At 43.3% G+C, this 13,765-nt stretch overlaps 1 protein-coding gene across 1 annotated transcript in view; it reads right to left on the bottom strand.

Annotated features, from left to right (window-relative positions):
* PRKCQ (protein kinase C theta) overlaps window positions 1-13,533 on the bottom strand; it is a 45,527-nt gene extending 31,994 nt beyond the window's left edge. The window contains exons 1-8 of the mRNA XM_062624752.1: window positions 13,388-13,533; window positions 12,150-12,275; window positions 6,820-7,019; window positions 4,890-4,950; window positions 3,050-3,209; window positions 2,023-2,054; window positions 1,843-1,928; window positions 527-656 (exon numbers count right to left, since the gene is read on the bottom strand). Of these exons, the coding sequence (XP_062480736.1) occupies window positions 527-656; window positions 1,843-1,928; window positions 2,023-2,054; window positions 3,050-3,209; window positions 4,890-4,950; window positions 6,820-7,019; window positions 12,150-12,267 (787 nt within the window). The 5' untranslated portion in view covers window positions 12,268-12,275; window positions 13,388-13,533. The remainder of the gene's footprint in view (window positions 1-526; window positions 657-1,842; window positions 1,929-2,022; window positions 2,055-3,049; window positions 3,210-4,889; window positions 4,951-6,819; window positions 7,020-12,149; window positions 12,276-13,387) is intronic.
* Window positions 13,534-13,765: the final 232 nt, after the last annotated feature.

Raw genomic sequence — 13,765 nt, 5'->3', positions numbered from 1 at the left:
AATGTTTTTTATATCTCTTTCAAGACAAAAGGTCCATTTCAGCATCCATCAGCCTTTGCAGCTAGAGGCTACCAAAACTCAAAATGGTACCAAAACTTAAACTCACAGTTTGAATATATCAGCTCAGAGATAAACCATAATCACAGAACAGAATCTCCCCATTGGTACAGGGTTATGTAGATGAAGTGTCTTGAGTTTGTCTGCTAGTGGAAATAGAGCATTTAAGTTAATACTGGGAGTCATTTTGGAAGATCAGCAGTACCACTGAGATGTTCTTTGCCTCTTTGGGAAATGACTCTTCAGCCTCATGGACCACATATCTTTCTGTATACTGACAAATGTTCTCCTTGAAGAATGATACTCCTTGAAGGCTAATCCTCTGGACCACTCCTTCACCACCCTGGATGGCATCTCATACTGGTCTTGGAGGGTATAGTAAATGAGATTTGGTTCTTCAGGTTGCAACCTTCTAAAGACAACAGCCCACTCCCATGCTCAGGTTGTGCCAGTTACATCAGGGACTCACCATCACACTTCAGTCCTTGCCGTGCAAGGCCCCAGAGGAGCGTGCCACAGTGCTCACAGAATGTTGGGCTCTTGTAGTTGTAGACTTTGAAGCGGTGAGGCATGTCGATCTTGAACCGTTCTTTATGAAACTGCAAGAGAAAAGCCATGTTGGCAATTCAGCCCACCTCAGCTTTGCTTGGAAAACCAGACCTATCGTAGAATCATAGAATGGTTCGGGTTGGAAGGGGTCTTAAACATCACCTAGCTCCAACCTTCTTCCATGGGCAGGGATACCTTCCACTAGAACAGGCTGCTCAAAGCCAAATCCAACCTGGCCTTGGACTTGTACCACAGAAGATGGGATGCCTATTGCCCTTTTATCCTTGGGTATGACCATCAAGAAGAAACTATCTTTAGCTATCATTTCAAATATACAAAGCCAAATAATAACTGCAGTTCAGTGGGAACTGGGTAATTTCATCCCTGGGCTTGATCTTCTGACCAGAGAGCTGCTTACATCTCATCTATACAACCAGCCTCCCTTAACGCTCAATGGAAAAACAATGGCACTTCTAAAAATTATCAATCTCCTCCTGAAAAGGATGTCTACATTTGTTTTAATGAATCACTCTTGGAAGAGCCTGTTTCTCTTTTTTAAGTGCACAGGGAGTCAAAGGTGGTGACTAAGTTGGGTACAGCTACCCTGGAGATGTCAGAAGACAAAAGAGATGGATCTCATCTCTCAAGACTGCAGAAGGAGAACAGGAACCGGGGTGGGACTGAAAGCAAACAGAACCTCTGGAGCACAGCTAAGGAAAAGGGAATAGTCCTATCAAGAGATCAAGTTCCAGTTTTGCCTACCAGAAAAAAAAAAAGAGGGTTTATAATAAAGTGATACGAGAAAATAAAACTAGTAATAGTGGAGATGCCAGATCTTCCGCTCACTGCTTGGAAATCTCAGATAACCCGGAGTGGGATGTTAAAGTCCTGTTTCGAAAATTCAACATACCATCCTGTCTAACATCAGGGAGTGAATAATTTCCTCCAGTAGATCTCCACCTCATGTCCATGACTTCCCCCTGAGCTATACTTCATACATTAGAAGAATCTCAATCTTGATTCAGCAACTGCTTATTCAGCAGCTGCATTTGAGTAAAGCACAAGTAGGAGGTAATGAAACCACTAGGAATGTAAAAGGCAAAGGTCACAGATCAGCTCACACAGCCTTTAGTTCAGTAGCTCCTTTTGCTTCATCAGAAGTTGCTTTACAACGATGTAGGGCAGATCTGAATGACACTCAAGCTTTATTAAAAGCAGTCAAACAACAATACGTACCATTGTTTCTCTGCTATTGACTGCTGATCCTGTACACTTGGCTATTACTTTATCAATGCATTTCTTATGAATGGCAGCGTTACATTCTGAAAGAACAAGCGTGTCACGGTGTTAATAAAATATTCCTTCAGAAAAGAACAAGTAAATAAAGATTGTAACAACATCAGAAAGGTTTCTTACGTCTGCATTGATAGCCTTGTTTATTCAGTCCCCTGAAAGAAACAGAGAAATGGTTGATGCTGAATTGCCTGAAAGCCTTGAGGGGAAAAAAAGAGAGCAATGCTTATAAAAGGAACAGAATAAAACAGCTTTGCTTTTTATCAGTCTTCATAGAGCTTCTCTAATTAAAACATCTTCATTCAATCTAACTGTGGAGTGATTCTCTGTGGTTTTCACAGCCTTCTCAGCACATACAGTCTGAATTTCACGATACCCAAAGAGCAAACTGGGCTGATAAGAAATGCCTGTGCATTTGGCCAGAGATCATAGAATCAGAATAGTTTGGGCTGGAAAGGACCTTAAGATCACCCAGTTCTAACTCTCTTCCATGTGCAGGGATGCCTCACACCAGACCACGTTCCCCAAGGCTCTGTCCAACCTGGCCTTGAACACTTGCAGGGGTGGAGCATTTGCCACTTCTCTGGGCAACCCATTCCAGTGGCTCAGTACCCTCAGAGTAAAGAATTTCTTCATTATATCTAACATGAACCTTCCCTGTTTCAGTCTGAACCCATCACCCCTTGTCCTATCACTACAGTCCCTGATGAAGAGTTCCACTCCAGCATCCTTGTAAGCCCCCTTCAGACACTGGAAGCTGCTCTGAGGTCTCCACACAGCTTCTCTTCTCCAGGCTGAGCAGCCCCAGTGTTCTCAGCCTGTCTTCCTACTAAAAAATGAAGGGAGCTTTCACAGTTGGAATTACAACTGTGAACCACATCCTGGAAGTGATGTAATAACTCAACAGGTAAGATGTCAAAGGTCTCATCCTGCTGCCTTACTGACAGCTGGAGCACAGATAGCCATTGGAGAATCGTAGAATTGTGGTATCATTTAGGTTGGAGAAGAGCTTTAAGATCATTGAGTCCCACCATTAACCCAGCATTGCCAAGTCCACCACTGAACCATGCCTCTAAGTACGTGCCACATCTACCCAAGAACTGATCCCGAGGACTAAAAGGAGAAAGGGCAGAGATCTATTTTCATTTACCAAACAAACTCGTGGCACACAGAGCAGAAGGTGGGTTGTGGAAAGAAGGTGGCTGTGAACTCGTGACACTTGACATTATGGATTTTGGCCTGTTTGATGGCTCCCCTGCGCTGGTGGAGGGAGAAGGCTTCAGTCTCACTGTCAGCCAGGTCCTTTGCATCTGGGGGGGACAAGAAACAGATAACTGTCTGATAAGGTGCCTTGAGAAAATGCAGCTACCAAAACATTAAATGACTGAAGCTGATTCACTGAGGGAAATGAGTATTTTTAAGACATACCATATTCTGAAACCCACAGAAGCCTTGTTTGTATGGGTTTTTATCTGCCATCCCTAAAAGGACACTAAAATGACTTTAAACTTGGGACCCTGAGCTTTCTTGAACAGTCATGATGCTGCTTTTGAAATGTAGACCAGAAATTTCCCAAGGAGAGATAACTTGCAATTAAACATGAACTTCTAACTTTGTATAGCACTGAAGAACCATGACCTAAACCAGATGAAAATGCATAAAAATTAATAATTATCTATATATGCACAAACACACTTTTGTATATAATATATATGGGTATTTAACAGAATCCTTTATGTGTACAAGTGTGTGAGTAAGCACCTATATATGTTCCTAGGATATTCTTTGTCTTGTTATTTTTCCATGCCAATAATTACTTTGCTGTTTGCTGTATCCATGCCATTATTCACATTTAACCTTTTTAGAACAGCAGGAGAACCAATTCTGACTGCACATGCACGTGTGAACTTACATATGTGCTTGTGCCTACAAATCTAGATATGCATGCTTTGTCTCACTCTCAATCTCTGTTTCCTTTTACTCACACAATGCACAGCAAGTTTCACATGTATTCTGTGGAAACTGGCCCCATGTGCGATCTGATGCTGATCTTGCTGTTTGTAATACAAGGACAATTTGTGTTTCCTATGCTGTGGCCTCTCTGACATAACATACAAGGAGGCAACAATAGTCTATTCCATATTAATCAATGGATAAAACACCAGTGTGGACATGCTTTTAGCTGCTTTCAGTACTTCTGTTTCTATGAATAGGAGGTCCTTCTACGTATCTACACCTTACAGCTTCACCCACATCTGTGGGTGTGAGAATTTTGTCATCAAAGACAGGAGGATAAGATCGAGCATATGGATTGCAACCTGTTTTCTTCCACGAAGCAAAATGTATTTCACATGGACATCAAACTCTGCAGGTGGGATTTGGTTCCCAGTGAAGACACATAAACTACTGCGTGTCCCCTCTCCAGGGTGACTAAGCTGCTGCTATGTCCCTGGAGGTCTAGCTTCAGCAGTCAGTGGAGCCCAGTGAATGACTCACCTTGCAGCAGAAACCTGCATGTGATCAGATGAATCACTCTCTAGGTTCTTTTCCTGTTTTGCCTAGATTGCTCTTGATCTTAAATGCCCAACTAACAAGCATGCCTAGGTGTTGTCAACCTTAAATCATACCTCAACCTTTACATCTGCACTATAACGCACAGCATAGCAGATGTTACATGCTTACATACAAGTATAATGATTTCAGAGGGAGATGGATCCTTATGTATCTATTCTGTCTTGATTATAATGAGAAAATCTACCATTTTAGTGGCAAACCAGCCAAAAATCTGCCTTGCAAATCACAGAGGAAGAGTCAGTCTTCATCCCCACCGCACAATAAAAATTGCTTTTCCGTGCTGCTCATTTCAAACCACTATGATGGTTCCTAGGAATAAACCAGTAATCACATAGGCACCACTTTCAGTGAAGACACCAGCTGTGCCCCACATAACCAGAAATCACATCTATCAATAGACAAACTAAATCACTTGCCACTTATTTCCAGGAAGTATCTTGCATTCATCAGCATTCGTCCTTGAGGTTTCAGTTCTAGCTGGTTGAGGTAAGTGAAAAACAAGAAAGAGAAACCAGTGCAACCATTAATCAGTCATTCAAAGAAGAAACAATCATTTCAGGTGATTCAAAATATGCCCTTTTCCCAGTGGGAATTAATGAATGTCAATTAATGGTAGTTTTGGGGTTGCTCATATCAATGTGTGGCAAGAAGGCATGGTAGGAGCAACTATAGAGAGAGGAGGCTAGATCGCCTCTTATAAAACACTCAGAGTGGCATGATAGAAGGGATAAATATGACTAAATCACAGAAGCTGTAGGAAGGATTTTAGACACTAGTGCAGGACCAGCAGTATCTATAGAGTAAGCTGCTTGCTCCCAGTAGATCCTGCAAGTTGGAAGTGAGAGCACCTCAAAATAAGCCAACTTCAGAAAGGTACTTAAAAGATGCTAAAATCTTTTAGACACTTGGTTCTGCAAGTCTAACTTCCATTACAGTCAGCATGAGTGGTGCTACAAGCTTACTTAGGCATTTCTGGGGCCTTCCCACTGGAGTTGGAAATTCCCACCTACCTGAACCTCCATGCATAGATGCCTTTGTAAATCAGTATCCACTTGCCTAGGTATAAAAACACCTACATTCAAAGATTTCTTCAGCCTGAGGATCACAACAGGGACTTCCTCACTCACCTCCAGCACAGCCTGAGCAAGGTTACCTGTCTGCCTTCCAGAGGAAACAGTGCCCTTGCACAGAGAAGTGGGAAAAGTGCTATTCTCTCTCCTCATGACCCTTGCAGGATGGGATACCTGGGACCATCTCCCCCAGGTTGTGCCGGGGAATGAGTAGAGAGGAGATCTCAGGAGATGCGACCAATCTGGGACACAACAGGATCAGGGTCTCCCAGCTCCACTTGACCTCAGGTCTGTCACCCTTGATGCAAGCAAGCAGCAGACCAGACTATGTGATCCCTCTTCTCCTCACCAGGCCACTGCTACCCATGGCTTTAAAGGCTGGGAATGGAGTCACGCTGAGAAAAGCCTTTTGGTTTTCAATCCCCTCCTTAAGCATCCTAATTACTTCCAAGATACGTGTTACATGTGCAAATCTCTACCATATCTCGCTCTTAGGTCTGCTAAGTGACTGAGGCCTTTTTGCCTTTTCTACTCTCTTCATACCCCAAGCAGCTTAGCCTGAGAACTGGCATGAGAAACAAGCAAACAAGGAAATAAGTTTCTCTCCAAATGTCTTTTCACTTTATAGCTATTCACAGCATGACTACTGAATACTACATGTTAAAGACTATCAAGAACTTTCTTGCTTGGGCTACCAGGGAATACAGCCTTACATTTAGCCTCCTTATGAAGACTGTTACTTCAGATCTACTCCACTCATGATTTTAAAGGAGTTCCTCTGACATAAACCTGAAGCCAGGTAACTGTGAATCAGTTACTTGATGTTAAATTTTTAAAGCTGTTTCCCCAGAACACATAAAATAATTCACATTTAGCCACTCATATTACTATTTGTCCCCAGTGGGTTTCGTAAGCAAAGATTAATACGTGGGCATAGCTCCCCTGAACTGGAACCCTTGCTAACAGAAGGCATGTTTCAATGTAGGATCATAGAATAGTTTGGGTTGGAAAGCACCTTAAGATCATTCAGTTCCAACCCCCTGCCATGTTGATATATCAGTTGATGTAACAGCAGCAGGTAATATAATGTGCTGTGCTCTTTTATTCTGACATGCATGGGAATCTTTCCTTCAAGTCATACCTAAGCAAACTGAAAACATTATTCTTTGGATGGCAACCAGTTCCTGCTGCTCTGCTGGTTAAGTCACAGCATGGCACGGACACAAGGCATTCCCATACCCCATCACATCCCACAAGAGGAGATAAAGATGCTCACCCACATCTCTGTCTTCCCATTGCTCTTTTTGCACCTCTCTGCCAGCACCTTGAGTTCCACCGTGGTCTCTGAAACCATTTCAGCACTTTTGTCCTTGACGACGATGTGCATGACCCTGCCGTTGTTGATGTGGGCATCGAAAGTGCTGTTCCAAGGTGGGTACATGGTGGGCTTCTTCTGCACGTACACTTGGCCATTTTCTGTCAACAAGAAGTGATGTGAATTGCCTGGACCTGCTTCTCATCTGCACGAAGTTCCTGAGACAGGTCTGTGTTATTTACCCACTTAAAGGTCTCTCTCTATGGTGTGTGATGGACCGTGTTAGAGTGTCTCAGGGGGATACTCTGTGAAGTGAAACCTAGGATGGGATTCACCTCACACTTAACTTTAGGTGTCTACAATGTGTATGCCCATATCTGAGCTGTTTGAATGCTGGTTCCATTCAGAGACAGTGAACAGAATATAGTCAATGTAAGTTAGTGCAGTTAGGGTGTGTTCATTTGACCAAATACAGGCATTTACCATAGAAAAGATAATTTCCACTCTTGAGTGGACCTCAGATGTAGACTCTGACGCTCCTAATTAGATGAACCTCATCACTGATAACCAGCTACATGTATCATACATCCCATGGCAATGCAAAAACACAAGGTTTGCTTCAATCCCCCCAACAGCTGGGTGTGCTTCATGGTTAACCTTCAGCTGGAGCCCATGTCCATTCAGTTGCTGCATCTCACTCATTCTGGGTTGTTGCTACATGAACTGCAACCACATTCACAGTGATGCAGTTTTCAACCTAGCAAACTCTTGCACTTCTTCTTCACATATTAATTCCTCTTCCTTCACAGCAGATTCATCTTAACATAGTGATGGGTAAAAACTGGGTGTTTCAGAGGCCTAGCATTAGCTTGTAGAGAGTTCTCTCTAGTCAGTTCTCTCTGAAAAGCGTTTCTAGGTCTATTTATTTCATACAGCCTGTTTTGTTTCGTACAGCCCTGTAAAAGGCTTGGCTGCTTACTCAAAGTAAATTCTATTTCACAGTTACTTTCTGCAAATTTTCAACCCATCAAATGCCAAAGCTGGTGGGTTAAGAGAATGAAAAGCAGTTGTGCGAGCAGCAGACCTGCGACACCTGTCTCCTAAAGACCTGCTCCTGTTTCCAATAATCCCAGCCTTTCCCTCATCCAGCTGGAAAATCACATGCAGCCAATAGCCTGGAACATGACACATGCTGGGGAAAAATCTTTCCCAGTTGGAGGACTAACTCAGGTTTCTTCCCTCTGCTCAGCTTTGATTTACAGAGGTGGAGCTCCAGTATTTCTAAGGCTTGGACCGCATCTTCAGGATGGGCTAAAACTTGTAAACAAGCTCCAAAGTTATTGCAGGCAGGAGAGAAGGAGAAGAAAGGAAGCAGTGATTCCTAACTGTGTAATATTCATCTCAGGAAACGAAAGAACGTTTACTTGGGAGAGAACAACTATCAGGGCTGTGAGATAGCAAAATCCTGCCTTCACCCTGTACAATAGAGAAATGACTGCCAGAGCCACTACGTAGATTGTACTTACTAGATAGCTCTACATTGAGAAAATAGCTTCCTGAGGAGAGGCATGCAGGAACCTCCAGCCAATACTGACTTGATGAGGTTTCACTCCAGGATCAACCACCTGTTGTAGCTTTGCACTTTGTTTGATCACATAAACTCGATCTAAGCTGCAGTACCCCGACCATCAGCACTGGTCTGCATCACAAAACTGAGCAGAGATCATTCCTGCAGCATAAAATCACTTCTCAAGCTTCTTGTGACTGGCATGACAAGTGGTTGTGCAGCTCTATTTTAGGTTCAAACTCAGTTTCCCCAGGGTTTAGAGCACCTCAGTGTAAGGTGAATCCATCTCTATCAGTTAAGTGAGGTTGACTTTCACATTCCCAGATTGAGGCAATCATATATTAAGCTCATTGTCTGCAGACTTAATTCATTCCCACCAAGCCTTTAAATGTATCTATAACACACACTTTATAACACACTCTTTCAACAAAACCAGACAAACTCAGACCTAAAAATGAGGCATAAACTCCCCAGCACCACAGAGAGCAGGAATCTCAGTAAGGACCATCATTTCTTTGCTACATCAGTGGAGCTCCATGGATGTGAAGCACAGCCCTTGCAAAACAAGTGCTTTTGTTTGCACCTCACCCCAAAACACCAGGCTTTAAATAAACAACCCTGGAATGTGGATGAAGCAGCCAACGTAAGGGATCAGACAGTCACCCCGGCACATCCCTGCTGATGTCTGTGGAATTGTGCCAGGGATTAACCCAACCCTGGGTTCCTGACAGTTAAAATAGCAGCTGTCTTTCCCAGGCAGTGGCTTGTGCTGTGGCTGGGAGAGCTTTTCCTTGCGGAATTCCAACATGGAGCAGGAGCTTTCATGAAGCAAATGTCACCAAGTCAGGTGGCAAAGTGACCCTGGGCAGCTCGTGAAGGAAGAAGCTATTCTTAAAGGGAAGATTCTTTTAAACTCAGGGGCTGCTACGATCTCTGAAATGTTTTGTCACCAGTTTTCTGGTTTTTAAAGATTATATCATAAAATACCAAGGTCCCTCTTAAAATGTAAAAAAGTGGAAACACCCCTCTCCCCCCCAAAAAAAAATAAATCTGGGCAAGATGTTTCCTGAGCTTCTGAAATTCTTTAGGGTGGCCTTGTTGTGACAGCGCTGTGTCCACAGATGACGTGCATTACTCCCAGACCTCTGGGGACCTCTGTCCCAATGGCTTATTCATCATGGCTGGTTAACAACAGATGGTCTTTGGCATGAAGCCGAAGTTAAACTCCCTTTTTTGGGGGGAATTAAACACATTTACCATCTACTGCTGCTGCCTTTGCAAAAACCAGCCAATCAAACCAACCCCCTCACACTTTCCTAATGCACAAACACATATCTGATCCATAACAGGACGTTGCTAAACTCAAAGTAGAGTCATCTACCAAACCAGTTCCAGCACAGAGCCTGCAGGGGTATGGGACTGGACCTATCCTTGATTCAGCTCTGGCTCTGGGCACATCCTGCCCTTCATTCTGCACTCACCGCTGAATAGCAGTCATCTACCCTAAAGAAACCTTACTGGCCATGTGTCAGAGCACAAGGCTGGGAGCTTGTCCATTCCTACCCCTAGTACATGCTACTTTAACCACTATAACTTCTTTTGGTTTAATCCCAGTGCCATTGAGTAGCAAGTGCATTGTGAAACCTGGGAGCTGGAGAGCAAGCTATAATCAAAACATCACAAAGCAGGGATGCAGCTATTCCAGATTTATTCAGCTAATGTTTGTCCTGAGACCTTCATTGCTTTTTGCCTTCTCTAAGCCGGCTTGAGCACAACAGCTCCTTGGGATGGTCACGTTCAGAGCATTTCTGGCATTTAGAGTCAGCTTATCTCAATAAAATCAGACCCCTACCTCTGAGTGTACTATGTAAACTGCCCTTGAGCACTGGGCTTTTCCAGGGTACGATTCATCAGACCCATTATGGATGTCTTCCTCAAGATGAATCCCACCACGGACATCCCTGTTTGTTCCCCATGGCTATATACAAGGATAGCTGACTTGCTGTGCTATCAACATTCTTGCAGAATACTGGAATTACACAGGAAATGAGTCCCACCATGGCCTCATCTTGTCTTAGTCACCTTAAAGGTAAGGTCAGCCATCTACAATTTCAAAGACCCTTCACCAGCAGCAGATTAATACCTCCTAAGGGGGGTTCAACCCACTCTAAGAGGGAAGTCTGAGATGAATCAATCTCAGGAGGTTCCTGTTACTATCACTGATATGAGGAGTGCCTCTGGCAGTCCCACCATACTCTGAGCTACCATTAGATGAGTGCAATTACACCCTAGCAAAGAGAAATCTTTTAACAGCAGGATGTAGTTTGTCTTATAGTCGGTGAACATTAATGGAGAAAAGTTCCCCCAAACACACGTCTTGATTTCTTGTTGGCAGAGATATTATTATTATCATTGCTTTCAAAGGCCTCATTAAAGCCAAGCCCTGCACAGTGTTGAAATGGGACACATTTTCAGTAAAAAGTGGGATCTGAGGGATATCTCATCACACAATATTTCCTTTTCAATTTGTCAGTTACCACATCTTCCATAATCATAGAATCCCAGAATGGTTTGGGTTGGAAAGGACCTTAAGATCATCCAGTCCCAACCCCCTGCCATGGGCAGGGACACCTCACCCTAGACCATGTCACCCAAAGCTCTGTCCAGCCTGGCCTTGAACACTGCCAGGAATGGAGCATTCACAACTTCCTTTACTAATTTAAAAGATCATTTAAGCCAAGCTAAAGTTCAGTGTGATAAATGCAGACTCTTAAAAACCAAACCAACACAGACAAGAAAACCCTCAGTGAAATACTGAATTAATTTAAGAGTCTAAAACTTCTTTTAAACTGCTTTAACATTCTCTGAAGAAAGGAGCCATGGGGATCCTCAAGGTATAAAAAAGTGTTTCTGAGTTGATTTAATTTTATAACAAATCACAGCAGTCAAGTTAAGAACTTACTAAAGACTGAAGATAAATAACAGCCAATATGAGGCTGAAGTTTCCTAACACTGAAGTTGCTCTTCATGACTGCTGAATAGCAGAAGTGAAGAACTTTTCATCCTACCACTGGGTCTATTTTCATGCATGAGACATATAAGAAACGTTTTCCCAATGAGGACTCGTCAGTGGTGTTCAATCAGGAAAAGGAACAACCCATGTATCCAGACACAGAAAACAGTTTAGCAGGAGGTTTCACTTTCAAACATTATACAATGGTACGTATTACATAGTACAGCAATTATGCAGAGAAATTAATTCTCTCTGCAAAGACTGGGGTTGTTTGAGAGCTATTATGTTTTAAATGATGGAATTTGCTGGACCTGTCAGTTCCTCAAAGCCTGTGATAAACAAAGACAGCCCTCCCAGGATATTTCTAGGACACATGGATTTCATCTGTCAGTAGTCCCACTGACAGACCAGCAACTGCTCATAGAAAAGTGAAACCGAATACTCAGTTCATCTGCTATGTCACATGCTGGGACCTGTAATTCAGTTCATAATAACCTCAAATTGAAGACATAGATTTGTAGGGCATCGTCTTAAAATCAGATTGATCGCATGATATGACGAACCCAATCTTGCCCTGTGCTGAGACAAGAAAAGCACCACACGAACCATTATAAAGATTTATCAGTATGCTTTTTACATGCTAGAAATTACACAGTAAGGCACACACATCTTATAAAAGCTCACATGCACATTTAACTCCTCCCCGCTTACCTGAGTCCACAGCTTCTTTCACCATCACAGCACAGTATGGGTTAATCACCTCCCCTTGGGATGGCAGGTAAGGGCCACTGTCATAGTTGGATAAACCGATGCGCAGAAAGGGCGACATGACAAGTCCTGTGTCAAACAGAAGACAGGAGACAGTTGGGAAGAGTCTAAAAATTCCCTTGGTTTTAACCAGCCTCTTATCTCTGTCGGACAGGAATAAGCCGACTGCTGGTTATCCACCCAGCTGGAGACTCTCTGACTTCCTCTACTGTCTAGCAAGATGATGGGCTGAGCGAGTGCAGCCTAATGTGGGTAAGGTAGAGTAACTCAGCTCAACTGTGCAGCTGAACTCATTGCAGGGCTGGAAAGACCCACAACAGCAACTCTGAGTACCGGTGACTGGACACCAGCCATCAGGAATGACAATACACAGAAGCCAAATCAGGACTTTCTTAGCTGGGTTAACCTCTGCTGTAATTTATGTTGAATCATGAGTTCAAGAACCCAAATGCGATGAGAATAGAAAGGCTTTCGGGAACACAAGGCTGTTGGAAGACTGCAAGCTGAACATGAAACTGTGAAATAACTGTGTGCTATTTATATGCAGCAGGAAAATGATCTTGGCCATTCAACTGCCTGAGTGCTGACCCATATTCAGAAGTGAAGCTATAAAGAGAAAATTCAGGTCTTACGAACCTCACTGTCTAGAGAGTGGAACAAAAAAGGACCTTAGGATAATTTTAAGCAGCTGGAAACAGGAACATATAAAATGAAGATGCCAAGAAACACAAAAAGCCTTTGGGTTGGTCTTCTCTTTCAGAGCTTTCAGAGAGAGCATTCGGTGAAGACAGAAGTTATTAACTGCTGTAGCTGGTGCCCACCCTTGTGCCATCTGGGTCCAAGGTCTGGGATTTACCACCCAACTTCTGTGCCAGCTTCTGAGCTTGTTTTTCCTGGCTCCCCTTCTACTCAATGGGGAGCAAGAGGCACTTTGAACGCAGCTGCAGATGTCTCTATTTTGGACCACCAAAGCTAAAAAGTCCTATCACTAGCTGTTACCTGTCTAATACATTGACAACAATATACTGTTCAACTACAGCAGCAAAAAGTTGAATGTCTTGTGGTGCTGGATGCAGCCAGGTCTCTTCATTTTACACATAAAATGCTCTATCCCAAGAGCAGCTTCTCTAACCTCACACAGAAGAAGGCCAGATTCTTTGCTGGGAAGGGCACTTTCTTACCTGAAAACGGTGGTTTTCTGCCAGACAAATTCAGTCTCTGGCAAGACGAGCTTCTCCTTTCATCACAGTGGTGGACAACATGGAAAGGATTTTCTCCGCTGAAAGAATGATGATAACTGCTCTGGCTGGGGTGACTTTAAAACTTGGACTCTGTTCAAAGAGACAGGAGGCAGGCCCATCAAGGAGAGGGGAAAACTTGAGAAACCAAGACACAGCCCTTTGCTTGAGTGTCTGCTCTCTTACCCAGCAGTGTGGAGCGATGAGTTTCCATCAGCTCCCTGTCCGAAAGTCTGGGGTGGCTGTAAAACTCAGTCCAACTTTCTGATACTGCGTGACCAGTTCTCGTTTTGCTTTTGTCCCGCATATAGAATCATAGTT

Source organism: Pezoporus occidentalis, unplaced genomic scaffold, assembly GCF_034315485.1.
Source record: "Pezoporus occidentalis ecotype Australia unplaced genomic scaffold, CSIRO_AGI_Poc_V1 ctg270, whole genome shotgun sequence".
Lineage (NCBI taxonomy): Eukaryota > Metazoa > Chordata > Aves > Psittaciformes > Psittacidae > Pezoporus > Pezoporus occidentalis.
Note: the sequence above shows the minus strand (reverse complement) of the source record. Positions and strands in the feature narration are given on the sequence as shown.